Raw genomic sequence first — 27,985 nt, 5'->3', positions numbered from 1 at the left:
ATGGCTACAGTCAAAGTTAATTTTAAAAAGAAAGCTACATACTGAGTTGTTGTTCTGTGCCTTAGGTTCATCATCGCCAGACCAAAATGAAGGTATTTTTTTTCAGTGTTTTGGGTCAGTGGTATTTGCATGCTTTTCTGATTCATGTTGTTTTTCTCTGGACCAAATACTAGGTTAGGTCTTAGTTTGCCAATTAAATTAGATAATGTAGCAGGGAGTGAAATCTATCCTTAAATTCTGTCTTCAGTTATAACTTCTCAACATTCTTTTCCCCCCTTTTCTGACTTACCCAACATGAAAGGCCAGTAAACATGGATTAGTAATAGAGAGGAATGGGTAGGCTGAATGGTGTCCTCACTGTTACCTGCGAGACACAATTTTTCATTTTTAAAAAAGTCTTATTTTAGTCAGAAATACCCATTTTCACTTTAAGCTAGGCACTGCTGTAGCTCCTGGATATAAACTCCCTTTTTTGTGTTACAGCTCTTGCCTCTACTTAACTCTTCTTTGAAGGAAAAATACTAACCCCTCACTTCACAATCAGTTACTTAGCTTGTGTTGAGTCATAGGGTTAAAACAAGCAATTTAATGTGTGTCAGCTAATCCACAGTAATTTTCTGTGTGTGTTTAGTAACCAAAGCAGATGCAATATTTTTGATCTAAGCAAGCCAAGCATTTGGTCATTAATTAAAAAGACCTCATTACCTCACACTCTTTGGCACTGGCTGACCTACAGCAATTCATCCACACATCTGATGTCTCCAACAGACATTTTGTGACTAAGTTCTGTAGCATTTTCAGATTTTTATATTTGTCTAATTAAGTGAAATGCAACTAAATTAGTGAAAGGAAGACAAATACATGATAAAATTAAAATTAAATTCTCACTTATATAAATTGTCAGATCCAATGTTTTAAACCAGTAAATTTCACCAGGTTTAAAATTTTCAATACAGTTATTTTGCTATCACTAACCATATCTACTTTTTTTAATACAACCCTTTAATAATGCATTTAATGGCAGAAACATTTGTCTTTATAGCAATGACTGCATCTGTCGTAAACAGATTGATTTTAGAAATTTAAAAAGCAGGTAGTTTTTTTCCTTTTAGAGTACTTGCCATTCAGTTTTGCATAATTTCATTATTCAAAAGTACAGCTATATAATAATATATTTATATATATAATTTCACAAGTACAGTTGGATCAAACCTGATCTGGTGTTTGCAGGTTTTCTGAAATAAAGCTTTCAAACAATGTGAACACATAAAGGTAGCATACTAAAATTCAGTTTAAAATTCAGAAGTTCCCTTAAGAGCTTTGACAGTGCTCTAATCCCAGAAGAGTTTGTGAAATGAGAGCCTGAAAATGAATTGTTATTGGCTGGGACAAAAGTTCCACAAAACTTACTTTATAGATGGCTACACTTCACCATAAGCAAAGAATATGTGAATAATATAAGAGGGAGGGAAGCGAAAGTTCCTTGTAATCCCTTTTTCCCCTCTGTGAAAAGCTATAAGCAGTGTCTGAAACAGTTTTTTCATTAGTATTAGGAAAGTTTGGAATTAAGCTTTTTGAAAATACATTTGTACTTTGAATAGATTTAGTAAATTCTTAAAAAGTGAGGATGTTTGTTAAATGTCTGGGGGAGGGGGTAAATTTAGGTAGCAATATAATACTTTAATGATTATCACTGTCATATAACATTAAATAACTGTATATTCAGGGAAGCAAACTTAAGCCTTTCCAGTTTTTTCACTAAAAATGACAGGCTTTTTTTTTTTTTCATTTTTACACAGTGTTAATGTCTAAAGACATAAATTGATATTGAGATAACTAGATCTGACTACATGTGATGATGTGTGAAAATTAAATGCATGAATGCATCTTTACAGCCTTTTATTACTACTTCTGTTCAGAACCGATTGCTTCAAGTAGCTCATTAAAACTTGTCAGTGGGGGAGAACAAGAATTCTGAGATGTTTTAAGGAAGATAAACAGGGAAAATACAAATGGACAGGCGAAGGAGAATTCTCAGGCACTGTATGCCAGCTATTTGGGTGATGCTTCTTTATGTGACTGAAAATTTTCACAGCATTGTGTGAAGCGTGATGCTTAATGTTTCCATACAGGGGATTGTTTTAGTTCCCCAGCCTATATAATCAGAGAATAGCTTCATATTAGATTTAAGCTATTATTTTTTTAAAAACCACTGTAGCACAGATGCTTTTGTTAATTTTTGGGTTACAGCTATCTTTTGTTCAAAAATCATTTTATTGAAAGACTTGCAAATTTGAATGATTTTACAAAATTATTTTTTTAGGGTTTTAAAAGCCCTTTACTCTTCTATTTTTAAGTGAGCATAAAGTAAATGCCTTGTTATTTTATTCTTACCTATGGGAAAAAATGGTTACATTTTTTTCCTCTTCTTTCTGGTTTGATTGTTACTTAATTCAACAGGATCTGCTAAAATTGCATTAAAACCGACATTCAGAGAATTTCTGAATGGAAACAAATTCATCCTTTTATACTCAAAATTACTTTTAAAGAGAAAAATGGAAAATTCTGTGCAAGTCTTTTCAGTTGTGCCATTGTGAATTTGATTTTTTTGTTTTGGTCATCCACCGCACCTGCAGCTCAGTTCCTTTTACTGTTGTGTCTCAAAAAACAAAGTTTTGATCTTGTGTGTAATTTTTGTTCAGCTGTCAAATTTCTTGAGCCTTTTTGGCAATGTAATATTCTTTTGAAGTAATATGCAGGCTACAGTTTCATGCTTAATTGAAATTTAATTCTTCAGTGTTGAGTTGTTGATTAGAAAGCTGAAGAATTGTAATTTGCTTGTGCAGCTTTGCTTCATCTGCTTTATACATAGCATCTGAATTTAATTCTTCAATTGTGGAAGCTACTTAATAGCACTGCTTTAGCATAACCCCCTTGTGGCTTTTTTTTCCTGTGTGAAATGACTAAAGCTTTCTTATTTCCATTTACCATTCATTTTTTAATCTGCTCTGCTCCCTCCCTCTTCATGGATTATAAATCCCTACCCTAATCCTGCCTTTACACTTGTTCAGGATCACAGTCTGCTAACCCCATTGGTGGTAAGAGTCTACAGAATTCGTGTACACATCATTGTTTGATCACCTGTTTGACATACCTCATTTAAGGACCCTATTCAGCAGAAATTCTGGCTGGCTTTTTCCCGTATGCTGCGCATAACTTAATTCGGTGTAATCCTTCTGTAGAAAGCAGGAGAGATGGGAAGGGTTTGTCGTTTTGGAATAGTGCTTTAGTAATCTTTCTTTCATCATTCAGCTCACTTAGATCTGTTGGTAGTGTTAATACTGACAAGAGTATGCCAATGCTCTTACTAGCATAATATTTTCAGGCTATTCAGCTACATTCAGTTAATTTATGCTGCAGTGGTATGCTTTGCAGGTCAGACTATAGAAAGATTGAATAAAGCATTAGCTCAAGAGGTTGCATTTCTTCTGAATATTGTAAAAAGAGTAAGTTTTTTCAGATTTCTGGCCTGTTGAAGAAAATGTACAAGTCTGCAGCACAGCAAAACTTTATACAATACTTTTATTTTTAAAGAGATACAAAACAGGAAGAAGGCATAGTAATATCAGGACTAAGTTGAAATCCCCTGATATGAAGAGACTGTCAAACCCTTAATTTTTGCACGTTACAGTACTTTTATAGGTTTGCTTATTCTTCTGTTGCTATAGAAGTTCTGCTTGTTTTCTTTCCAGGCTGTATAATACTTTATTTATCATTTCTGCTGAATAGGTCCATAGTTTGGAAAAGGATTTTGCTAAGTAATCATTCCAAGTTTGAATTCAAACAATGAATCTGAAAGTATATGCATGGTACATTATTTTAGATTTCTCTCTTCCACCCAGCATATTTTGTTTGGGATTTTGTTTCTTTTCTCATATAGTCAAGCTTTAGTCAGCTTGTATCTTTTTTCAATGTGCCTCATAAGAAGTAACCCATGAAATTCACTTGAAAAGATGCATGTTGTCTGTAAATCTGATAGCATCACTGTGGTCATACAGTTACCTGATTGTATTTTAAAGGTTAATAAAGGGTTCAAATCCATATGAATTTTGAGTAGTGATAATTAGTCTTTGGTTGAAATGCTGTTTTGCTTTTTATTTGGTCATATTTCTTGAATTCTACAGCTGGAAACAATAGATTAATGTCAGCTGGTGATATAAATCAATTGCAACTAGGGAAGAATGAATTCTTTGTTAAGAACTTAAATGTTCTTCAAAATTAAAGATTAAGTGACCAGAGTTTCTGGTAGTAATACAGTACCTTGAACATCTGTAGTACATTGTAATATACAGTTTTAACTGACAGATATTTAAGACGCTTAAATATGTCTTAGCCAATTTTTTAGCTTGTTTAAAACTTACTGAAGATTTTCTCTAATTTGTGGGGTAACCTCCACAGAAATGTACATGAGTACTTTAGTTGTCCTCAGTCACATTTTATTTAATGTCAGAATAGTGCTTGAAGACCCCATGCTTTTAAAAGCAAAGGAGAAGAGTTTACATGTTAGGAAAATCACATTATTTAATTATGACATTGGTTGCATTGGATGAGCTGGGGTATTTTTTAAATCCTAGTCTAAATTTGCTCCCTTTAGTTTTTAACAGGTTTGTTTGTTTTTCTTTATTAATAGACAATGTGATTATTACAAATAGACAGTGAGAACACATAGCTTAAAAAAAATTAACACAGCGGCATTCATTTTAGGGACTGTGGAACTCTTGACATAAAGTCCAGAAATCATAGTTGTGGTTTCTTGAGCTTATGTAGTACTGAATACCATGTCAAGTGCTTCCTTGTATTGATAATTTTATCTACGTTGTATGCAGTACTGTAAGAACTGGGACCAAGGCATTCTATTTCATGTTTTTACCTTCTAAGTTTTTCCTGATCATTTCAATCTGTCACCACCTTCCTACTAACTTCAGGTATTATTTTCTTTTTAACCGTGTTTGTTTGTCTGCTGTGCTGTTGTTAATATTTTTTTATTCTATCTTCAGCTGGCAGTAGATCTGGGTCCCCTGGAAGAGTTCTGACAACAACCACACTTTCCACTATGAGCACAGGAGTTCAGAGAGTGTTGGTGAATCCTGCAGCTGCACAAAAACGGAGCAAAATCCCGCGAAGTCAGGGATGTAGTAGAGAAGCTAGTCCTTCTAGGTTGTCAGTAGGTAAGAATCACCAAATAACTCTTGGTTTCTTTATAGCCCTTCTTATTCTAAGTGCTGGATATCTACAGCTGGTATTTAGTTATAGGTGGATATAAAAAATAGAATGCATCCTAGAATGTGGCTGTTTTCTGAGATTAGTTTTTGATGTGCAAGACAGTTTTAACCTGAAGCTGAAATTTGAGGTTTTTCTTGGCAGAATGTTGTAGTTGTTCTTTTCCTCACCTCCCTTTCTGCCCTCTCTTTTTTCACTTCTCACCCAAAATACCCACATCATTTGAATGAAAGTGTGATACTGTTTTGAAAATACATTCTTCATTACTTCATGTCTTCCGTGTATGTGTGCATGCATGTGTAAGTGCTGTGATGCTAAAATGAAAGTTACGTGTCTTCAGCCTCACAGTATAATTAGATTATACCTTATTGCAAACAATGTTATTGAAAAACCTCTGCTGTTTTTAATGGTATTGATGCTGTTATTCCTTTGTATTTTTGATTTTTATCTTAGCCGCATAATATTTTTATTTTCCTTCTTTAGAAAGCTGTGGGGTTTTCCATTGGTGCTACTGTTGATTAACTTGATCTTGAGCACAAATTCTGAGTCATTGCTCAATGTTGTTTGTTTTTTTCTCCATCCTTTCCATAGGGTCTTTCAACCATTCTGTAAAGAGTTAGTAAATTTCCATTTTAAACTGTGCAAAGAAATAATTTAATTGAACTGCACTTAGACAAATCCAACATAAACAAAGTCTGTAAAAAAGGTTATGACTTAAAATGCGACATAATCATCAATGTCTTATCTTAGAAATGCGTCTTTGATCTTACTGCAAAACAGAATTGCATTAAAACTGCAACTTTTCTTATGTCTTCTCCCTTCTGTGCCGCTGTTTGTCTGCTCCCTGAATCATACTAGCGCGAGGCAGCCGCATTCCTCGGCCTAGTGTGAGTCAGGGCTGCAGCAGGGAGGCCAGCCGTGAAAGTAGCAGGGACACGAGCCCTGTCCGCTCTTTCCCACCCCTCGGTAAGTACTCGGAGCCCTTGTCGTGCATGGCTGTCCCTGCCCTTCGTTATGTGCGCCTAACGAACCCGTGCCTCCTTCATTTAGCTTGTAGCTGGCCACCGTGTGCTCCCTTCCTCTGGCTCTCCCCGCACTTACCCCGATGGAGAATTGACCAATGTGTGAATGGGCTGCACACAGGAAAAAAAAAGGCTTTGCTAGGGAAGTACCAAGTCTAGAAAGGTGTGTGCTACACAGTATTTAGATGCCATTTTGAAAAGGCACTCCTCTTCTGGTTTTGGACGGTTTTTTGAAATTACTTGTTTCTCTTACCATTGCAGCACTCATCGCTTGGGTACTTGAGTGCAGGGTCAGCTGTTGCTCAAAATTCTCTACCTAGTCAATGAATTATTTTAGTGTATAAGGAAAAAATGAACTTAGTTATGTTCCCTTAGCTATATGGTCAGCAGCTTATTGGTATGATACAAATTGCAAGGTTTTGCAAGATTACCCATCTGTTTCTGAGATAACAGTGAGGCGTAAGAATATTAGTTTATAATTACCTTAACATGTTGGTTAAAGATTAGGGAAGGTTTTCAGCTCTATGTATCCTTGTCAAGGTTACTACAAAGTTAATAGTAAATTTTGCGTCAATTGCTTTTACATATTGGGTTTGTGGACTGCGGTTTTCTTTTTGCTTGTTTGGTAATAGCAAACTTTGTCTGTACAACTGAATCTGAAACAGATCTCTTTTTGATGTTACCTTTGTCTGAAACAGTCTTCAGTATGTATCCTTCTTATTTGGTTTGTTCAGTGTAGCTTACAGTTAAGGACTTTATAATACTAGCTGCTAAACATAGTCTGAAAATAGTAAATCTCTGGTTTCTATCTCAAATTGAGGCACCCAACTGTATTCCTAATTAGCACTGGACATATGTTAGTGCTTCCTGCCAACCATGGTTTCATTGGGAGAATACAGATTAATTGAATGAAAGCTGTTTCAGTAACTAACGCTAGTTTGCTCAGATGTTGTTGAATTGGGAAATGATACTAAAAGTAGATGTTACGCAGGATCCATTAGGAAACCTGTATCTTTTTTTCTAAAACACAGCTGGAAGATTGTGTTGAAGCACACATGTACTTTCTGTTCTTTTAAAAACAAGGGTGTTTTTCAGAACTCTTTGTGCTTCTTCTTCTGCCTTACAGCTTGGTTTGAATTGTATTGCATGCAAGATCAGATTTACATTTTGTAATTAGTCAAGTGCTTGCTGTTCTAAGTCTGTATTAGGCAATAGCACGAGATATGTTGCTGGGATAGATGCCACTGGAGGCTTTATTCTTATTTATGTAGTTCCATTTTATAATTCAGATATCAAAACAAGTACCCCTGTACTAGTGAAATTAGGTGGAATTATCTGATAGCACAGAAAATGCTATATGTACAAACATATATAGGAATTCAACATTGGTTTTAAAAAAAGAACAAAAAGGGAAATTATACTGGGAATAAATGAAGATTCCTTTTGGTATGACACTTTATTTGAATGATTTAAAATGTCATTCAGTGTTTTGTTGGTACAAGTGAAAGATGAAATAAGGCAAATTCAGCTTTGTTTAGCTAGAGGCAATTTCACATGGGGATGAAGAGGGGAATGTAACTTGTATTTCCTCTCATTTCTGTCAGCACAGAAATTTTTACTTATGAACACAAATAAAATAGAATAGTTTTTATCCACCTTTAGGGTATAAAATGACCTAAATGCTACATAATTGCTTCACTCTATACGTTGGTATGAAATGTTTATGTTATCTCACGTCTCTGTATCATGTTAAAAAACTCGGAGATAAGAGCCATTAAGAAGCAAGTGTGTTATAATTTATATAGAAGTGTCTATTTTGGTTAAATATAATCAGTAGTAGATATCAGGCTAGTATAATGTCCATAAGCTAAGAAATAATCTTATTGTGAGTCCATTTATGTCACTAAAGAACATGAAATGATTCACACGACCACTCTCAGTGTCAGAACAAAACCTGTCCCTTTATTCTCTGACTCCAGTATTTATAGATTCTCGACAATGACCAGGGATTGGATAATTAAGTTTTCACCTTTCCAAGCACAATGGTCATGCGAAACGTCCATCAAAAGATGTTTCTTAGAAGGAACATGATAAACAACTTATGTTTACATGGGAAGGTAACTAAAACTATGAAAACATTATCAGAGGGCTTAATTTTCAGGGCAACGCATTGAAAGTCTTATTTTGATTCATCCTTTAAAGAAACGCAACAGCGAAAGCAATTACTTGACAGTTTCTGCAATTTGAGCGGTAAAAAGAATGTTCTTGAAAATATGTTTTGGAACAAGGTATGTTTCACACCATATATAGTCTTAAAAACTTGTCCAGCATATTTCAAATGTATGTAGGGGCAAGAGTCATTTCAAGTTTCCTGCCTAAAATTTGAATTTTTAGTTTCCAGTTGAACCTTTAATTTTTGGGGCTCATTGATGTAAATTAAGGGGATGGTTAAACACAAGTATTTATTTAAATACAAGCACTTATTTATCCCATTAATGCTTGTATTTAAAGAGCTGTCAGCTGTGATGTCTGTGTTGTGACATCATCAGTCCTGTCTGCTTTTCCGTGCTGAGACACCCTTTCTAAAGAGCCAAGTATTCCATGAAGCGTTAATTCCAAACTAAAATGCCCTAGCCAAACATCTTCATGTAGGATTAGTGAGAAATTAAGTACATCACTGTACTTTATGTAAGGAGTAGAGAACTTAATGTGGAAAGACATAGTGTTGTTTTTGGGATCTTTACAGGACTTAGGCTCATTGTGGAAGTGCACTCAGGTTAAAATGTCATTTGGTCCATGTCACCACTACAATTCAAATCAGACTCTTGAATGGTCTTTGTTAATCAGAGAAAAGGATCATTAATTTGATTTGGTTTCTGTTTATGCTATTTTATATATCTAGAAAGAGCAAAATATTTGTATTTACAGGTTTTTTTGGGTTTTTTTGTTTGTTTGTTTGTTTGTTTAATTTTAAGGGTTTTGCTACTGTGGTTGGATGTTTGGGTTCAAGTTAAAATTGTTATTTATGTGGCAATAAAATTCTAACTTAAACGAACTGAAGGAAAAAGTTGAATTGTTTAAAAACGTATTTAATTTGAAAGAAAATACTAGCAGCTGTGAGTCAGCTTTTTCAGAATCACTAAATAAATAAAGTTTTATACAAGTGTCATAAGGAGTTGGGTACTCAGTTTTATTCAGAAATCCTTAAGAATCTTCAGTTTCCAGTTTCCATAACTTTAAAAAATCTTAATGAGCTGCAGTAACTAACGTGTTTCAATTTCACATTTTATTTATTTAAATAGAATAGTAAGTATGAGAATTATTAATTGCATTGGCTGGCTTATGTTAAGCTTTTAATTATAACTGGATAATTTTAACTTTTATTTACATAGTGGTGAGTTTTCACTGAGGTTGAGTTGTCTGCAACGTAGGCAGGAATTCAAGTGTGTACAAATTGTCAGCTGCCAACACAGCAGGTTAGTGCAGGAGGCACATTTTGCAGATAATGTTTGATATGTGAGCTCTGGCTCTGACTTGAGCATACAGAATTTAGTTAAGTCCACAGTGCAAGACCAGTGTCAGTGCACTGATAACTCTTTAGGTATTTCTGATGATTCTGTTTGTGTGTGAGTGTGTGGATATGTGTCTGTGCACCTTTTCTTCTTTGAACTTAAACGTACTTGCTTTTACCCTGCTCTTAATCTTGTAAATTAAAAAAAAAAATTATGCATGAAATGTCCAGTGTACATAAACCTATATAATCATATTTGGTATAATCAAAGAACTTCTCTGAAGATTTTTGCTTCTGTTTACTACTCAGTTTCTTGTGCTTAAGCAGAATCTTTTTGACAAATATTCTCTTGTTCGTCTGAGCAGCTATTGCAGCACTTTGATTCCATGGTCATAGATAGGGTTTATTTAATCCTGTTATTGCAGCTTCCAGACATCACTCCAGATCCACCGGTGCCCTCTACGCTCCTGATACTTATGGGGCCACAGGTGAAGGATGAGTACCCTTTGCTGTCATCTGTGCAGTCATCCTGGATTTTTTTTTTTTCCCACCCACTTGGTTATTCTCATAGTTCAGTTTTAGAAAGTATTATTTATATTAATTTGAGTTTTGTGGTTTTAATAATCCAGATAGATGTGTTTATGTTGCTAGATTTTGTCTCCACCCTCATACTCCAATGTTAGTCCTTTTTTCCTTAACATTTTTTATTTGCAGAAGAACTTTTTTAGTTTTCCATTTTTTTAGTATTTGTAGAGCATTCTTTATGCATGTAGCTTTCTAATCAACAGTCTCAATAGCCTTACTATTGTATTTGCTTTCTTTCTAAATGAAAACAAAAACCCAAAATGAAGAAGACACTAATTTTTAAAAAAAGCAAAACTTCTTTCAAATAAAACCATTGTTTTGTAGGAGTTTTTCCATGTGACGTTGGGACAGAATGTTTGTAGGTGACTGGCTTTTTACTTGAATTTTTACTTTTGTCTGTGCCACTAAAGACTTCAGAATGAAAATGGTTATTTTATTTGCTACACAATTTATTAAAAATGTTAAGCAAATGCTTCTCTTCTGCTTGGGTTTTTAAAAGTGAGTGTAATATTTACATCCCAGCTTTCTATTCTGATTGAATTGTTTGTATATATTTTTGTTGTTGTAACAGGTACTGGCTTTGGAATTAGTCAGTCGAGCAGATTGTCGTCATCAGTCAGCGCTATGAGAGTTCTGAATACAGGTTCTGATGTGGAAGAGGCAGTAGCAGATGCTTTGGTAAGAATCTCACACTTACCTTGTGTAGGTTACAGGATCCTTAAGTGCTAGCTTCCTGTACATGAAGCATGCAGAAGAACTCGTCATTTATTGTTTTACTGGCTTCTAGGGGGAAAAAAAAAAAAGAAACTGTTGCTGGAGCTGTAAGCATCGGAATTTTCATTCCTTACAGAAGTTTTAACTTCTGAGAAGTGAGGTTTTTTTCATGGTTGACAGGAAACAGTCTTGAACTGTTGTGTTGGAGTGGCCCAAGGAGCCACTTGAGCAGGTAGAACTAGAAAGCAGTTTCTCACAAAACCCAGAAAAACTTAAAGATAGGTTGAAAGCTTGTTAGAGCTGGGAAGGATTACAGCTAAAGCCGCTGCTTACAAGAAGCCTGGGTTTTCTGTCTGACAGCAGGTGAGATTGATGCTGAAGAGTGAAAATGATGGCTGAGCAGCCAAGCCCCACACAGCCACTCTCTCTCTCTCCCCCACCACTGGTGTCAGAGAGAGAATCAGAAGAGTAGAAGCCAGAAAACTCGTGGGTTGAGAGAAGACAGTTTAATATGGAAAGCAAAACCCATGCGCCCAGGCAGAGCCAAACAAGGAATTGATTCAGAGCTTCCCGTGGGCAGGCAGGTGTTCAGCCATCCCCAGCAGAGCAGGGCGCCATCACACACAGCAGTGACTTGGGAAGACAAGCACCATCACCTGAAACATCCCCTTCTTCCTCCTTCTTCCCCCAACTTTATACACTGATCATGATGTCAGATGGTCTGAAATGTCCCTCTGGTCAGTTTGGGTCACCTGTCCTGGCTGTCTCCTCCCAGGCACCCCCAGCTTCCTCACCAGCACTGCAGTAGGAAAGCAGAAAAGGTCTCAGTGTGAGCACTGCTCAGCAATAACAAAACCTCTCTATATTATCAACCATGTGTTCAGCACAAATCCAAACCACAGCCCCCACACCAGCCACTGAATAAAATTAACTCTAGCCCAGCCCAAACCAGCACAGCAAGTAGTATCTCATAAATTTAGTTTTTGTCTTCCTTTGTTTTCAAAATGTTACACTAAGTTACAACTAGTTATGCCATTTTCTTTAAGCTACACTGTTTTTTACAAGGGTGTGTTTGACTCCTCTGCCTTCCTGCCCCTGTAAGCCAAACTGAATACATTATGTATTTCGCCATTCTGGCATTTACCATGAGCAAGCTGAAATCCTCAGTTAATGTAAAATACTGATGCTGTGAATCAGATACATTTTTATCAATTATTGGAGACTATTTGCATGTCATTAAATACTTGAAAGTACCTGTTTTCTAGTTACCAGAATGCTTTAAAGAAATGGTTATTTCTCTGGTTTAAGAAAAACTGTTATTTTGAAAGTTAGTAAAAAGCTACAAATTAGACTCTAAATTACAGTCAGATATAACTTAATAGAGAGAAACAAAATTTCCAAATATCAAGAACTCTGTCATGTTCTTAGTATGACTACTGATTTCTTGGTTAATTCTTTTTTCTTGACATTAGTTTAAAATTTGTATGCCTTCACTGGCATAGAGATCAGAATATCTATGATATCTTGTCTAAGATGTCATGGTGAAGTCAAGTGCATTTTCCTCTTTCTGTTATTACAAACTTGCAAAGAGTTTTCAGCATAATGGTGAATGCTGGTTTTTAAACTGGAAGTCAGTCTGGATTTTGGAATAGGTAGAACAACAGTCCATGGAACATGGAAATTTTCTGGTTGTAACTGGAAAGCCTGTGCTATAGTCCTCTCCATAGAGGTGCTTCACAAAGCACCTCTTCAGTACTTCAGTACTTTTAGCAACCTCCTGGTTTTCAAATTTGCTGTGCAAATTACGTAGTAAGAATAGAAGTTGAGGAGAAAGTCATGTTTCTAATGACTCTTGAGGCTTGAATGTGTCCTGCGTTGTTGAAGCAATAAAGCTTCTTCAGTGAAACTGTTTTTTTCATTACCTGGATCCAAAATATCAGGATGCTGCTAGAAATGTTAGAGGAAAATCAGTCTGTATACTTTAAGTAGAATCTGACATTACAAAGAAGGTTCAAGAGCTGCAACATTTTATTTTTGTAGTACTTCCTTGCCGTGCTCTAAATGGTACAGGTTGTCCTGTACAAATGGCTTTATGTAGATGGAAATCTGGTAATAAACACTCTTATTGTTTTATCACAGAATGAAGATTCACTCATAATGGTATTTTTAAAAGATAGACTGTAGAGTCCTGACATATGTGATATAAATATAAAATTAAAAATATTCCAGATTGTGCTACTCCTTTTTATTTGATGAAAAATACTTGACCAGTTTTAGTGGTGGTGGTTTAGTGAAGCCAGAGAGGTGTCAGTCTTCTGCCTAAGATCTGTTTTGAATATTGCTATATAAAACTCAGCAGTAATGAATCTTTACATATTTTTATGTCTTTTACTTTAGTACCATCCTTGGCATTTCAGATTCATTTATTGAGAAATCTTTTATTTTTTCCTTATGGTGTTTCTTTTCCAAAACACTTAATATCTCTGTGATTTTTCCCATCAGTTATTCTCTCACACATATATGTATGCTCGTTATGTTGACAATAAGCCTTGCTTGTTACCTCTTGTATTGATTAGTTTGTGATTAGTATTGTGATATCCTTTAAGTTACTCATAGTTAAAAATGAAAAGCCTGTGCAAATGGCCGTGGTAATTAAGGGGAAAACGATCACTTATACTACTGATTCTTTAAGTATTTAATGAAACTGAGTTTTTAAATGCTAACTTCAGTTCCAAAGTTTGAATGGCAAGAGCTGTTCTGCAGAGCTATGTGTGTTTTTTCATTTTAGGATAAATAACTTTTCTTCCCCCCTCTGACCTTTGTTATGTTGTGTTTTGTTTTGTTGGCTTCTTTTTGTTTTAATGGATTTGGGATTTTGCATTACGTAATCAGTTTTTTTTGTAGAACATTGGCTGTAATTTTTGGAATGACAAAATTTAGGTATTAAACAAATAGTCCAAATTAAGGTTTTGTACTGAAGTAACAATTGACTGCATGTGTTAAGTTAATGTGTTCATGCTCAAGTATCACTGCATAAGACACAAAGATTTTGACAGAGAAGTCTTTGTGACCATCCCACACATGAAATGTAATACTTTCCTGGAAATGGAAGCTCAGCGAACTACTTCTTGACAATGATGATATGCTAATCAGACACAGAGAGCTAAGAACAAAATTTACATTAAGACTATATGTTGTCCAGTGGTAGGGAGTTTATTAATCACAGTGCTGCTATGCCTTACCTTCCTGTTCTCAATTTCTGTTTCTTTTCAATAATTTACTGCTAACAGCTCTTAGGAGACATACGGACTAAGGTATAGAAACTTTTTCTTCTTCAATAGTTTAATATTTTGCTATTAACATGATTGATACAAAGTGAGTTAAAATGTCAAAATACCATTTTGAATCAGACCTCTGATTCTTAAATTCTGTAACATATATAAAGCTATGAAGTGAAATAACTTAACTTGCAACAGTCTTTTGGCACCCTATTATGCAATTTTATGGATTCTTGAAAGAAGACCTGAAGTTAAATGTTTCATCAAATATATGTCTTCTCTGCGTTTGCTTTGGGTTTATATTTGGAATACTATGTAAGCCATACTTCAGAATATTTTCATTAGCTTGGTTGGACCTGCTGTATGGTCGGAGCCATTTGTCACTACGGGGAGTAGGGGTCACACCAGTTACTTAAAGTGTTGGTCTTTCAACCCATTGTGGGTGTGTTGTATCACCTCTTTGAGAACCAGTGCTGATCTGGGCCGTCTCTGTACAATAGAAGAAGCCCGTGCGGAGGAGATACGAATCCTATGGGATGTACTCAGACGATGATGCCAACAGCGATGCGTCAAGTGCCTGTTCAGAAAGGTCCTATAGCTCCAGGAACGGGAGCATACCGACGTACATGAGGCAGACAGAGGACGTGGCTGAAGTCCTGAACCGCTGTGCCAGCACCAACTGGTCAGAGAGGAAAGAAGGCCTTCTAGGCCTGCAGAACTTACTAAAGAACCAGAGAACTCTAAGGTAAGGTGGCATACTAATAGGAGAAACATCTTGTTTCATGTTGTTGGGAGGCAGGGGGAGCAGGAAGGAAGGGTGTGGCTTTGAGAGTAAGATGAGGGAAGGAACAAGGAAGCTGTTCTCACTTCTGGCTACTAGTGTATATTTATATACTAGTGGAGGTAGGGAATTCAAAATTGAGCATTCTTGCAATACAGAAGGTTCATAAGATGCTTTCATCTACTATCAATGGAAGGCTTTTTTTCTTTTTTACTGTAATTTTATGGGTCTTTATTCAGAAGAAATCACTTACTACTCACTACTAAGAACACCTTTTTCAGTATCAGCTCTGTTAAAAAAGTATGGTATAATACATGAGACAGTTTAAAGAGACATTTATAAGTTTAAGGTCTCATTTTAGATGAAAGCCATTACATTTTTACCCATGTCTCAAACAAAATGGTTTCCTTTACTTAATTTACTAGATTATTTGATTCAGTACTTACTCTTGATTTCACTGATTGCTATGCATTAGTGTTCTAGCAGAGCTAGCAGGGGAATTGACTAATGTATTGTTGTCTTTTTGGCAGTCGTGTTGAGTTGAAAAGATTGTGTGAGATCTTCACAAGAATGTTTGCTGATCCTCACAGTAAAGTAAGTGTAGGTTTTTCTTATTTTCAGGAAATGTCTGAAAACATAAATTAAAAGAAAGGTAGTTATGATAAATTACATCAGTGAATTTGCATATGTAAAATTTCACAAGCAAAAGTAGTTAATGGTATCAGATTTCAATTAATTTAATTGGGAGTTTTGAACAAGATAATTTGCCCCCTTTTTCTGCAGGATCATGGAAATAAAGTGAAGGTTAATGTCATATAAAATGCATTCAAGTAGTTCAGCAGTTTGAGCTCAAAATCTGTGTTTTTAAGAAGCTGTTGTTTACAGAGGCCACTTCAACACAAGCACAGATTTTCTCTATTAGAAAAAAAGGCTCTGCAGTAATTTAAGTTACAGATAACGTTATCTGACTAAATCATACATAATCAGATAAACTGTGCCAAATGTGCACTTATTTATTTCCCAGGACATTTTGTATTATCATAGCTTATGGTATCTTCCATGACTTCCGTAGATAGGGCTGGAAGTTGAGACTGGTGAATAATTTTTACATCAATTTTTTAATATTCCATAAGGAGACTATACTTCGGTATAAAAGAAAATGTAATGTTTTATTCAGTTTTACATAGGTAAAGACTCCGTATGGATGATATGACAAGGAAAATAATGCTTCTGTAAGACCATAAAAAATTTTTAAGTGAGTTGCTTTGCATGATAGTATTTTTACAGTTATTGTGGGAGGTGGATTACTAGTACAGCTTGATTAAATGTCACAATTTCTCAGCAGAAGGAATGCAGGTAAGTAAGGAGCCTAATAAATAAAATACTGTAAAAAAAGTACATTATATTTTAATTATAGGCTTGTTTGGTATCTTTTATGTTGAGTATAACATGTCCCACTTTGTGTCTGTACTTTGGAATTGATAAGATTATAAAGATAAATTCATAACAGGGTATTATTTCAGAAGTATTGATTTTTCCCAGAAGAATCCTGAAAAATTACTTTCATTATGCAATACATTTTACATATTTTTAAGTCTTCCTTATTGCAACAATGGAAAATTAAATTCAGAGTGATGAGATGTCTTGACAGGTTAACTTAAGTGTTAACTTAGTTAACTTAGTGTCTTCTTTATTTTTCCTGTTGGAAGAAATGACTTAGCTGCCACCTCTGACACCATGTATTTTGGAATAACTTGCACTGCAGACAGCAACATGGTGTTAAAGTTGACCACATACTGCAGAAATCCAGAAGAAAAGACTAAACAAGTAGCTAAAAAGAAGAAAATGTTACATAAAAAGAAAAGCCAAAGCATAGGAAAGAATATTAAATATTTAAATATTCCTGGAGTATTTGGTTTTTAAATGAAGTAATGACCAAATTGTTAATAGCAGCTTGGTTTAATTGTGCTTGTTCTGTGGTAATTGATATTGCAGCAATGCATATGTCAGAGCTACTGTGGAGATTTTTGTGTAGCATGGGAGCCAGGGAAGGATAATGAAAATGTTCCAAACTTTATTTTTATATGTCAGAAGAGCATTTTACCTTTTAAATATGTTTGCCTTTAAAAATGTTACATTGACTTGTTCTTGTTGATTGTTCTGTTTACTGGCCACTCTGATACGAAATAATTTAGCTTCAAGTTTGAAAATTTGGCCTGTGTTGTAAGCTGTGGTACAGCTGTTCCAATCACTGAAACCTTGCCTGCCTTTTGGTGTTGTAAAACTATTAGTAGTTTTCAGTATGTTATTAGGAGAACCCTTTAAGTATTATGAGTTCATGAGCTGTGATTTTTTTTTTTTTTTTATCACACACATACGTCTACATAAATCTCATCTTAGACTCTACTCAAGTGTCTGTAGGAATTTGCTGTCATCACTTTTGTGGGGTTTTATAAGGTATACTTGAACGTGATGTCTGGATGGAGGGAGTTACATTGAATAAGAGAGTAATAATATTTGAAGGAGAAAATGGGAGAATGGACATGCCAAGTGCTTACTTTCAAAATACATTTGGTATCCCAATAAAATTACTTAAATTTGTCATAAAAGTTTTGAAGTACCTTTTTTGTTTTATTTTGGTTTATATTCCATACAGGAACTTTGTATTGATGGCCACTAATTTGTGTGTTTTTATCTTTTTCCCTTTTTTGTTGTTTTGTTTTGTTCTGTTCTGTTTTTGTTTCGTTTTGCATGCTGTCCCCTGTGTTGGAACTCTCTTTAGAGAGTAAGTTGGTTCAATATTTGTTGGAAGCCTAATCTTACTTGCATGAATGTGCAATTAATCCCTTTTCTCTATTTTTCTTCCCCAAAGAGTTCATGCAGTGTCAAGCCTTTTGCAATCATAAAATGCTATAAACAATTAGTAAAACGTGTGGTAAAGTTTCGAGATGTGCTTTATCTACTAATTAACTGACATTGTTTGGTTATGCATTCCTGCTTTATATTGTGGTGGTTGGCACATCTGAAATAATTCACTTTAGAGAGAGATCACTTATAATTATTTCCATATCTGTTTATTTTTTTTCCACTGTCAAATTATTATGAACTTCAACTTCAGGTAGTTGATTTCAGAATTTTAGTTTGCATCATAAAAACGGAAACTGCAATTTTTGCAGTATCCACACACATTCTTCAACATATAGGTGGTTGAGTTCCATTTTCCATTCCAAATTCATCCTTTACCTTAAATGCTCTTTCAGCCTTCTTAAATTCTTAATGCTGAGACAAAATGATATGTTTACTATTTTTTTTAAACGCAACAGAATTGCTCTATTTATTTTTCTCTAGACATTCTCTGTGGTAAATCTAAAACGGAACAAAGCTTGAAAACAAAGCTGAGTCCTCAGTTATGTGTATTTTTAACAGTTAAAACATCAGCACAGGATCTTCAGAGTACTTTTGCCATAGTGAATCATAATTCACTTTATAATGATTTCAGCTTAAGCCACTTCACATGTTTGAAGACTCGTACTAAGTCCACATTACTCCATCAAGTCAGAGCTTGTAACCAGTTTGTTCGGCCTACCATGTTTTAATGGAAAAGCCATGTGTGTCAGTGTCTGCAAACTCAAGCCAGGTGCAGGTTTAAATTCTGCTGAGCTGTGTAGTTCAGTTCGAAGGATTTTGTGAGACACACCCCCACACACAATATAATCTTTTATAGCATCAGAATTTGTTTGTTTGCCTAAGTATATTTTCCTCTTAGTTCAGGGCTGTAAAAGCCAAAGGCTTCATATTACAATACAGAAAATTCATATTGGTTTGGTTTTGCCTCTGTCTTATAACTGTGGCTACTGCTTGTGAATCCACAAAACTATGTATTATTTCAGTTTAGCCTGAGACAGAAAATGTTTCCAGTCCTGTACATAAAAGTCTTGTCCCACTACTGGCAGGGTAATTTTGAAACCTCAGACTTGAATATAGATCTACGTAGACAGCACAGAAGTTGGCAAATTTTTTTCCCCAATTTTTAATGTAATTTATCCCAAAACCGAAGTTAATTAAAGTAGCTATTCCCGATGGGCTTTATATTGAGTAGGGGTTTTTATTGTTTCATTTCTAACAGAGATTTTCAGTATTTAAGATATCTATTAAAAAATTTTCCCACATCTCCTGTAGATCCTGAAAGAATCATAAAATACCTGGTTAAAAGGGAGCCTCAAGGATGATCTGGTCCAACCTTTCTTGATCAAATTAATCTGAATTTGTTTTTTATTTCTAGTGTAAATTTGGAGGCACTTCTTTAAGAGATACTTGTCTGGATTTTGTCCGCTTTATGGTGTGAATTTGCTTTCCCTGACTTGATGATGCAAAGCGATCAAATTTCCTCAGCAAAGAGGGCATGCAGCAGCATACGCCAGCTCCGTCCTCCTCACTTGCATCAGCGCTGTGGAAGCAAGTCTGCTTCCATGGCCTAGTCTGTCCAGCTGTGTGTGAGGTGTGATCACATTTTGGGGTTTTTCACTCTCACAGAAGCAGCAGAGTTTGGGCTAATGACAAGTCAGGTCAGCTGCAGGAGGATGTGAGGTTCCAGCTCTTGCTCTGCACCAGCCACATCTAGCCTTGCACCCATGTCATAAATAGTCAGGAGGCAATATCTGCCCAACCCTCCTTGCACCACAGCAGTACTTCTGTACCCAACTCTGTGCTGGAGCTTCTGTTGTGAAGGAACCTTTTTCAGACCAAACACCCATTTTTCTTGTCAGAGAAGCAGGAAGCCCATGGGCCACACAAGTATAGAATGTATACATCCTGATTTCAGTCTTAGGTATGGAAAAAACTTAAAATGAGTGAGATATATTAAAAAAGCTCTTTAACCAAAGTTACCTCCTTGACCCCTTCCCTCCAAAAAGCCCTTCTTCCTGGTGTGAGTCCGATGAAAAAAATACATGGTTTTGGTTCTTCTGGTTTTGTTTTGGGTTCTTTTTTTTTTTTTTTCTTCCTAATGCAGTCTTTTCAACATTTGTTGAAAAGAAGACAATGGATATTGTGTTTTCAAAAACCTGCAAGTACTTCTGTGTTTTAAACACCTGCCAATCTGGAATCTCTTGTGGCTTTTTTCCCTGCTGTGGTGAATAATTTCGTGTTGGGATACCTGCAATAGTAGAAGAAGCTTGTTCTGTTCCATGAGTATTTTAGGAATTGGCCAGCTGTCATGATTTTGCAGTATTTAGTAATGCAGATATTTAAAATTAACTACAGTTTTGCTAAAGAATTGTAGTAGCTTTTTTTTGTTTTAAAGAGAAAATGTTTTTGTAGTCTTTGAGGAATATGACAAATCAACTTAATGATAAGAGCTTGAAAGGGTAAAAAATTAAGTTTTACTGGAAAAATTGAGGTTGCGCCAGCCATCACAGTAAGCATTCCTTTTCTTGACGAAACTGCATGGAATACCTAATTGTCAAACTTCTACAGAAGTCGGCTAACATTTCCAACGTACTCTTATATCAAAATCCAATGAACAAGCAGGGCAGATTTCTTTCTTTTCCTTTCTTTTTTTTCTTTTTTTCCCGCTTGGCTGCAAAACACTGCCTTTCTCTGCCTCTGATTCCCTTACTGCTTTCTTCGTTTGTAAGTTCGGCATACGTCAGTGTCGTTTCCTCTTTTGCCCCATCCTACCCTCTTTCCATCTTCTTCTGCTTTTTAGGTGTTCAGTATGTTTTTGGAGACACTGGTCGACTTCATCCAGGTCCATAAAGAAGATCTGCAGGACTGGCTGTTTGTACTGCTGACACAGCTGTTGAAAAAAATGGGTGCTGATTTGCTTGGGTCAGTACAAGCAAAAGTTCAGAAGGCACTTGATGTCACAAGGTAATGAGCTCTTAAAAAAGTAACAACATTGTAGTTGTTAGCTATTTTCAAGGTTTTTGCTGCTTTTGTTCTTTTTTGGTGTGCTGTTTGATTTCTGTAAAAATGCATAGCTCATGGCAGATCATGAAACTTTAGTAAACCTTGTTGCTTCACCATTTTGGTTTCATAAAATGACTCTTAATTGAAAGGGTTTGAGTCCTCAGTGCTGAAAACTTAATATGATACTACTTACCTGATTCCAGAATATGCACCTGAGCCATGTATGTTTGATGTCTCGCCTTGTGTTCAGTGATGCAGAAATTGTGTTTGAACTTCTTTATTTTGCAGTAATAAGTTTCACTGGAATATTCATCTCTGCATTAGCATTAACTTTTAAGGGGTTATGATAATAATGTATTTGCTTTCTGTCTTCCTTCTCCCCAGACTTCACTAATAGAATCAGAATTCTAGCATATCATTATTATATCATTCTGCATTGCTTGCATTATCTAGTCTAGTTACAATTGCTTCATAGTAAGAATTTCTTAAATCTTGTCCTTAACATTACCTTAACTAGGTAAATGTTTCTGAAAGGTCAGATACAGTGGCAACTGGTAGCAATTTCAGCTTTACTGAGAAGGATGAAGGCTTATTTGCTGCCTCTCAACTGTTCTTAACAGAAAATTTAACATAACTTAACATTATTTTGTTTGTTTACAGGGAATCTTTTCCAAATGACCTCCAGTTCAGTATTTTAATGAGATTTACTGTTGACCAGACCCAAACACCTAGTCTGAAGGTAAGACTTTCTAGGCTTGCTTTGCAAGCAGAAATCATCATTAATGGAAGTTTGGTTGTCTTAATTTTGAATTTGGATTGTTATTTTTGTTCTGTGTAAAAATAAAGAAGATAAAAAAGGTTTTCAATTAGTGGATTTTGTTTTTATAAACTTTCAGACAGTCAAGCCAGCACTGCAGGACCAACTTCGCTCTTTTTGGAGCTCAAAGGTTTTTGTCTGAATTACTGTCTTTATTCTTAACCCTATGTGAAACTCTTACAGTGTTACCAGTAATTTTTATTTGAATGCGTTGTATGCTGCTACTAACCTTTGCGGGAAACTTTAAGCATGCAGATGCTCAGTTTTAAACACGACACTAGTGTGAAAATGTTTGCTGCAAGAGAGTTCTAATAAAAACACAGTACAATAAAAATGAGCAACAAAAAATATGGCTGCCTAACATCAAACTGGTTATGCAAACTCACTCTGTCAAGTCTTTTCTAATTTTATGTTTGTGATTTCCCATACTTCTTTCCCTAGTTCATATATATTTTTTCCTATGTTCAGCCTAACGGGCTTTGAGTTATTTAAATTATTATAATATTAATGTGAATTTGAGTTACTATATTAAAAAATAGCTCCTTATGTGATACACTCTACTTCTCTGAAAGTGGTGTGTAGCTTTATAATTACACACATTTTTACCTAAGAATCTGTAGTCGATAGACCTGCCAGAACATCTGAAAAGTAAAAATGTATTCTGTAGTTCATTTGCAGTTCCAAAGAGTGTTGATTTTAGAAACAAATGCATCAAATCCTATGATTTGTAAGTGATGATAATGGGGAAATAACAAGCATATGATAACTGGCATCTTCTGCTCTATCCTGCACGAAATATTTTTACTCAGTTTGATACTGCACAAGAATATGACCTTTCTAGAGTAATGTTGAACCTAAAGTCACATGAATATGCCTTTTTTGTCTACAATACAGTAAAACTTACATTTTTAAGCTTTTGAGGACAGTTGATACGTTGACCACTGTTACTTCGTAGAGCTGTGTTTAAAAGGGACTGCTGTCATTTATTGAAGACAGCAAATGAGGTAGTAAAAATAAGTTTGTTGTTTAAATGAATCCTTGGAACAAATTGAGATTGGTTTTGTTTTACTTGGTTTTCCTCCCCAGGAAGGTGAATTTGATGGTTGAGATGTTCCATTTTCCATACGGTAGAGTGTAGCTGTTAAAGGTGTATCAAGCACATTTCAAAGAGAGTGTAGATTTGGAATGAGACATGGACTCCTACTAGGCTGAGTTTGGGACTGAGTTCAAAATTCTTCTCTAAATGGCCTAGAAGGAATTCAGAAATACGAAGCACTTGGTGGGAAGACATTCTGAAAATAATTTTGAGTGAAAATTTTGAAATCAAGATGCTGGTAAAAGTTACCTTCATGGAAGAACACCTGTTAGTTTGAAGCAAAATTGAGAGTATTTAGAATTAATTTTTGGGACAGTAAATTATGTAACTGTTTAAAAGAAGATAAGCTTTTTTCACAGAAGAAAGTGGAATCTGCCCCCTACTTCCTTTTTATGTGGTAACTACAAATTCAGAACTCAGACCAGTAAAGTTATTGCCCGCAGATCAGGAGTATCTATTTAATATCCACATTATTGAGTATTTTGCCTAAATCCCATCTTCAATGGACCCAGATAGAATAATTGATACAATCAATTGAATAATTGGTGTGATCAAAACCCACAGAATAATAGATAATCCTAGAGGACTACTCCAGTTCTTGAAGTCTTGAGCTTTTGTTCTTTGATAAATTATTATCTGGTTCTAGGAATACTGAGAAACAGCATTCACTGTGACAGGAAGAAGTCAGAGAAAGGATTTTCAGCATCCCTAAAGATAGTCAGATAGGAGGAGGGATGGTAGATGAGAAATTTGAGCCATGTAACGATCCTCTTCTACAAATGACTTCTTTTTTTCTCTGGTTTTCACATGATAGTCATAAATAATCATGATCCTTTGGGGTGAACAGTCATTATCATTCTTACACATAGAAAGACAGCTAAGTCTCAGACAATAAAACTTGAGCTTTTAGAGTGGCCATGGGGGTGGATTTGGATAGCTGGGCAGTGAGAAAACCAACCATTCTACTGGAATTCTACTGACCTAATCCATGGAGGATGCAGCTCAGTGTACTGTGCTCTATCTGTCATACTTCTGCAGTGAATTTACACTTAGGTGTGGTGAATTGCTAAGACACCATTTAGAGGTGCCAGATGTATGTGTCTGTTTTGGTCAAATATTTGGATGGGTGTAGGAGTCAAATGTTCTAGGTAGGATATAATCTATTTAGCTTATTTTTGCAGGTGCAAAACATGGCAGTTTCCAAAGGATGGATATTTTCCTGAAATACACTACCAATCATCACTTCATTTTTCCTGGGTTTCATATCAAGTCAGTCTCAGTGAGGAAGTATTGTGACCAAAGTTCAAGTTTCTGAATCCTTCTTTACTTTGAAAATGCTGATTTGTTGACAAAGGTTTTTGCCACAGTTGACCAGAAGATTTTTTTTTTTTCTAACCAAAGTCAATATTGAAATTTCTGGATTAAAAAATCCCTGAGTAGCACAAATTCACAACTATGAGAGGGCCCTCCAAAATTTACCTTTTGTGTATATTTTAGTCATCTGGTTATATAATGGCACAGGCACTCACTTCTAAGTATTCAGTAACTTAGAGACTGATGCCTGGGATGTGACAGTCTGAAAGTGACAGTATTGAACAACTTCACAGAGAGTGGTTTCAACTTAACAGCAAATACTAATTGTAAGAATTCTGGAGGTACTTTCATTGCAGTCCAAAAATTTTTCTCTCTGAGAGATTAAATGGATTGTTGAAGACTGAAATAGATTGTTGAAGCCTTTCTATTTCTAAATTTCATCTCTGTACCTATTTGGTGGAAATACTGGCAAAGATACTTCTGAAGTAGATTTGCTACTCTTACAGAGTTTTATTTCAGCATGGGGTTTTTAATCTGTAATAATTCTGGCTCATGGTATCTGACCACAGAAAGGTGTACCCCTTCCAGAATTTCTTATTTCAAAAGCAATTAGTAAAAAATGCTTTTTTTCAAGTAGCTGTCAAGTTTAACTTTGGGAATCTGTCCCACTGTGAAAAGCTCTATTAGTAAGAACTCCTTCTGTTCAGTGCTGTTCTGTCTGAGAGCCTGTGTCTTTGCAGAAGTCTGTGTAAGTTCCTCAGGAAGCAATTCAAACACTAAATAATCATGCTCTCTCAGATACAGTACTTCAGAGTCTCTTCGCTGGAAGAAATGCCTCTGGGTGTTCTAGGTGTTACGGTCCTTAACAGCAACCTTTTCAAGTCTTACATTAGATTTATTTAAATCCTCAACAGTCAAATGTAGTGGTGTCACAATGGTTTCCCTACATAATCTAGAAATTTCAGCCGTTGCTTTGAATTTGGAGAACCATGTGGCCTAAGGTTTTTTGCCGTAGAGATGTTCAAGGCTATTTTTTTTCCTAGGAAAATAGCTAGCAAATAGTATGCATTTGTGGATATCGATCTGCATAAGATGAAAGCCTTCAGCTGCTGCTTGGTATAACTTCAGAGAAGTTGAGCTTTAGCAGCTGCTTTGAAAATCAAGTATTCATTATTAATCCTCATTTGTGTGCCACTGTATCTTGTATCTTGAGTTTTTAATAGCTTGCAAGTTTCATTACCAAGAGAAATTTCTAAATAGCTTTGCTCAGAACTGTTGTACTACAAGCTGTGAACAACCAGAAACACACCCAGAACTCTTTTTCTCTCTGGTTATGATGGACGTAGGTCTCTCCCTCCTGGTAGGTATTTTTGGTTCGCTATAATTACTAGTGGAAATAAAAGCTAAAAAATCTGATAGATGTTCTAAATAAATGTCCACAACTTTCACTGACAGATTGGCTGACAAATTTCTGAGGCAGTAAATGAGCTGAGGAAGTAAATATTTTAGACATATACAGGCATAATAGCCCTTTGCCCAAAACTGCAGTGGTGCAGTATTGGAGAAACCAGAGAGAGGCTGCAGTCTGGGATGTACAAAACATTCTGCAAAAGGGATTCTGCATAAGGAGTAAAACAAGTTTGTGGAGTAAGAGAATGATCAGATAAATGAGGGAGTATAGGAGGTTTTCTGTCCTCTTGGTAAATCCATGTCCCTATCATCTAAATATATTCAAACAAAGTGTGCATCTGTGACGCATTTAAGTATTTCCTAGAAATACAATTCCATACATTTCTAGTATTTAATGGAAAGATTCCTGTGGCTCATTTCCAGAGACTGTGACTGCTCAACCTGATGTTTTATGAAAAAACACTGAGTGTTAACTACCTGGTAGGAGCTAGCAAGACATGATCATTGGTTCATCAGATGATGTTCATTTTCCGTTTGAGTACTTGAAAGACTTTCTTAATAATTCTGAATTAATCTTTTCTTAATTTCTTTATTTTTAAATATAAGCTTCTGCATATGGAATGATCTATGTCTTTTATTTGCTAGCAGTGAAATGTAATCTTTGTATGAGTATTTGGATTTCTGTGGAATAACTTCCTTCTTCAAATGTTAAATCCATTTGTAAATTGTTTTGTTGCAAAAAAATTATATTAATGCTGAAAATATGTATAGTTTAATTGGAAAAAAATAATCTATATTTTAGGGAATGAACATTCTACTCTGTGAGCTCACTTCTTGCAGCATACCGTTTTTATTGCCCACCTGACTCTGTTTCTCTTTGCAGGTCAAAGTTGCAATCCTAAAATACATAGAAACTCTTGCGCAGCAGATGGATCCAGGAGACTTTGTAAATTCAAGTGAAACTAGGTTAGCAGTGTCTCGGATCATCACCTGGACCACAGAACCTAAAAGCTCAGATGTTAGGAAGGTATGTTTGTTAATGTGTCCTTAGAATTGCAAAGCATTCCAGGTAATTAAGAATATTTAAGTAAAAAATTTAAATTAACATCTTGGAACTCTCCATTACGGTTGTGTTTTTATATACGTTAGTATATTGAGATTCTGTTTCATAATTTATCATACTTCATTACAAGTAGTATCTAGTACCATAATCTCTTTAGTGGCCATTTTCTGTACAGTTTTAATATTATTTCAGAGACCACCCCCTGTGATACTAAATAGCACGTTTGTAAAAGGAGTGAGTGGTAAATTTGATAGCAAACTCAGTCTAATCTCTGTTGGATTCTCTAGAGTCCTTTATTTTTAACAACAGGTAGGTAGATAGCTACCTTGATAGAACCTTGGACAAAGGAAGTTTATGCATTGATAAGGTAGTATGATAGGCTCATTCCTGTAATTCTGCACTGCAGTGCAAATCTCCCTTTTCCACATAATGATGTGAAGTGAAAATTAACATTTGCGAGCTGCCTAGGTACAGCAGGGATACTAAATAACCGTAAGACTATACTAGTGCAGTCTTTGGAAAGTATTTCAATTTGTAGAAGGCAGAAATTTTTTTAATTTTATTTGCAGTTTGATGGAATAGTTTTGTTGTTTTGATGGTTACAGGTTATGCTGTAACCTAACACTGCTATTTCCAACATGTTAACACTACAAAAATGTCATACCTTTTATGGTTCCTCAATGCAATTGTCTATGACACAGAGAGCGAACTCTTCTCTCTCCTTTTCCGTCTATTTCTGCAGTTTGAAAAGCTGCAACAATTCATTTGTTGAGGTTTGTTTTGCTACTTTCATTTAAGTTTGAATCTTGGCAGCTTTGTCTTTCCTGGAAAGAGCGACTTCCTTTGTTTAGGAGGGATGTAGGAGTGAACAGTAGGAGCTGTGTTACAAATTGCAATGTGAAGAAAACAAAAATAAAAATAACTTACTAGACTCCTTGGTATCTAGAATGTTTGTAATACATAATAAAAACCACCAGAGAGTTTTTATTTTGGGAGTAATGTTTTAGTCATTCACTTCTTGTCTAACTTCATGAGTTGGAGAAAACAGTAATAGATTGCATCCAGTGGACTTTTCTTGCCTGGGTGTTATGTTCTAGTAACATATAAAAGACCATAAAACAGGAGAAGAATTGAAGCAGCACTATCTTCTAAATCAGTGAAGTTTTAGTACTAAGACACGTGGCAAGCTGTCTTATCTGATGGT

General features: G+C 35.4%; 1 protein-coding gene across 34 annotated transcripts in view; it reads left to right on the top strand.

Annotated features, from left to right (window-relative positions):
- Nucleotides 1-27,985, top strand: part of CLASP2 (cytoplasmic linker associated protein 2) — a 144,540-nt gene that overhangs the window by 99,375 nt on the left and 17,180 nt on the right. For 6 of the 34 annotated variants that reach the window (XM_088064924.1, XM_088064912.1, XM_088064902.1 and 3 more), the window contains 11 exons: nucleotides 5,058-5,228; nucleotides 6,139-6,246; nucleotides 10,239-10,301; nucleotides 10,970-11,076; nucleotides 14,403-14,426; nucleotides 14,891-15,135; nucleotides 15,702-15,765; nucleotides 20,879-21,042; nucleotides 21,742-21,820; nucleotides 21,978-22,028; nucleotides 26,602-26,745. In XM_088064924.1, coding sequence (XP_087921050.1) covers nucleotides 5,058-5,228; nucleotides 6,139-6,246; nucleotides 10,239-10,301; nucleotides 10,970-11,076; nucleotides 14,403-14,426; nucleotides 14,891-15,135; nucleotides 15,702-15,765; nucleotides 20,879-21,042; nucleotides 21,742-21,820; nucleotides 21,978-22,028; nucleotides 26,602-26,745 — 1,220 coding nt within the window. Of the gene's footprint in view, nucleotides 1-65; nucleotides 93-3,071; nucleotides 3,099-5,057; nucleotides 5,229-6,138; nucleotides 6,247-10,238; nucleotides 10,302-10,969; nucleotides 11,077-14,402; nucleotides 14,427-14,890; nucleotides 15,136-15,701; nucleotides 15,766-20,878; nucleotides 21,043-21,741; nucleotides 21,821-21,977; nucleotides 22,029-26,601; nucleotides 26,746-27,985 lie in introns of all 34 variants that reach the window. The other 28 variants (XM_088064952.1, XM_088064940.1, XM_088065049.1 and 25 more) reach the window with 16 other exon arrangements.

Source organism: Pseudopodoces humilis, chromosome 1 (genome assembly GCF_049639895.1).
Source record: "Pseudopodoces humilis isolate 2021_Gansu_Grassland_sample_001 chromosome 1, ASM4963989v1, whole genome shotgun sequence".
Lineage (NCBI taxonomy): Eukaryota > Metazoa > Chordata > Aves > Passeriformes > Paridae > Pseudopodoces > Pseudopodoces humilis.
The sequence above is the reverse complement of the archived record's forward strand: the minus strand, read 5'-3'. Positions and strand labels throughout refer to the sequence as shown.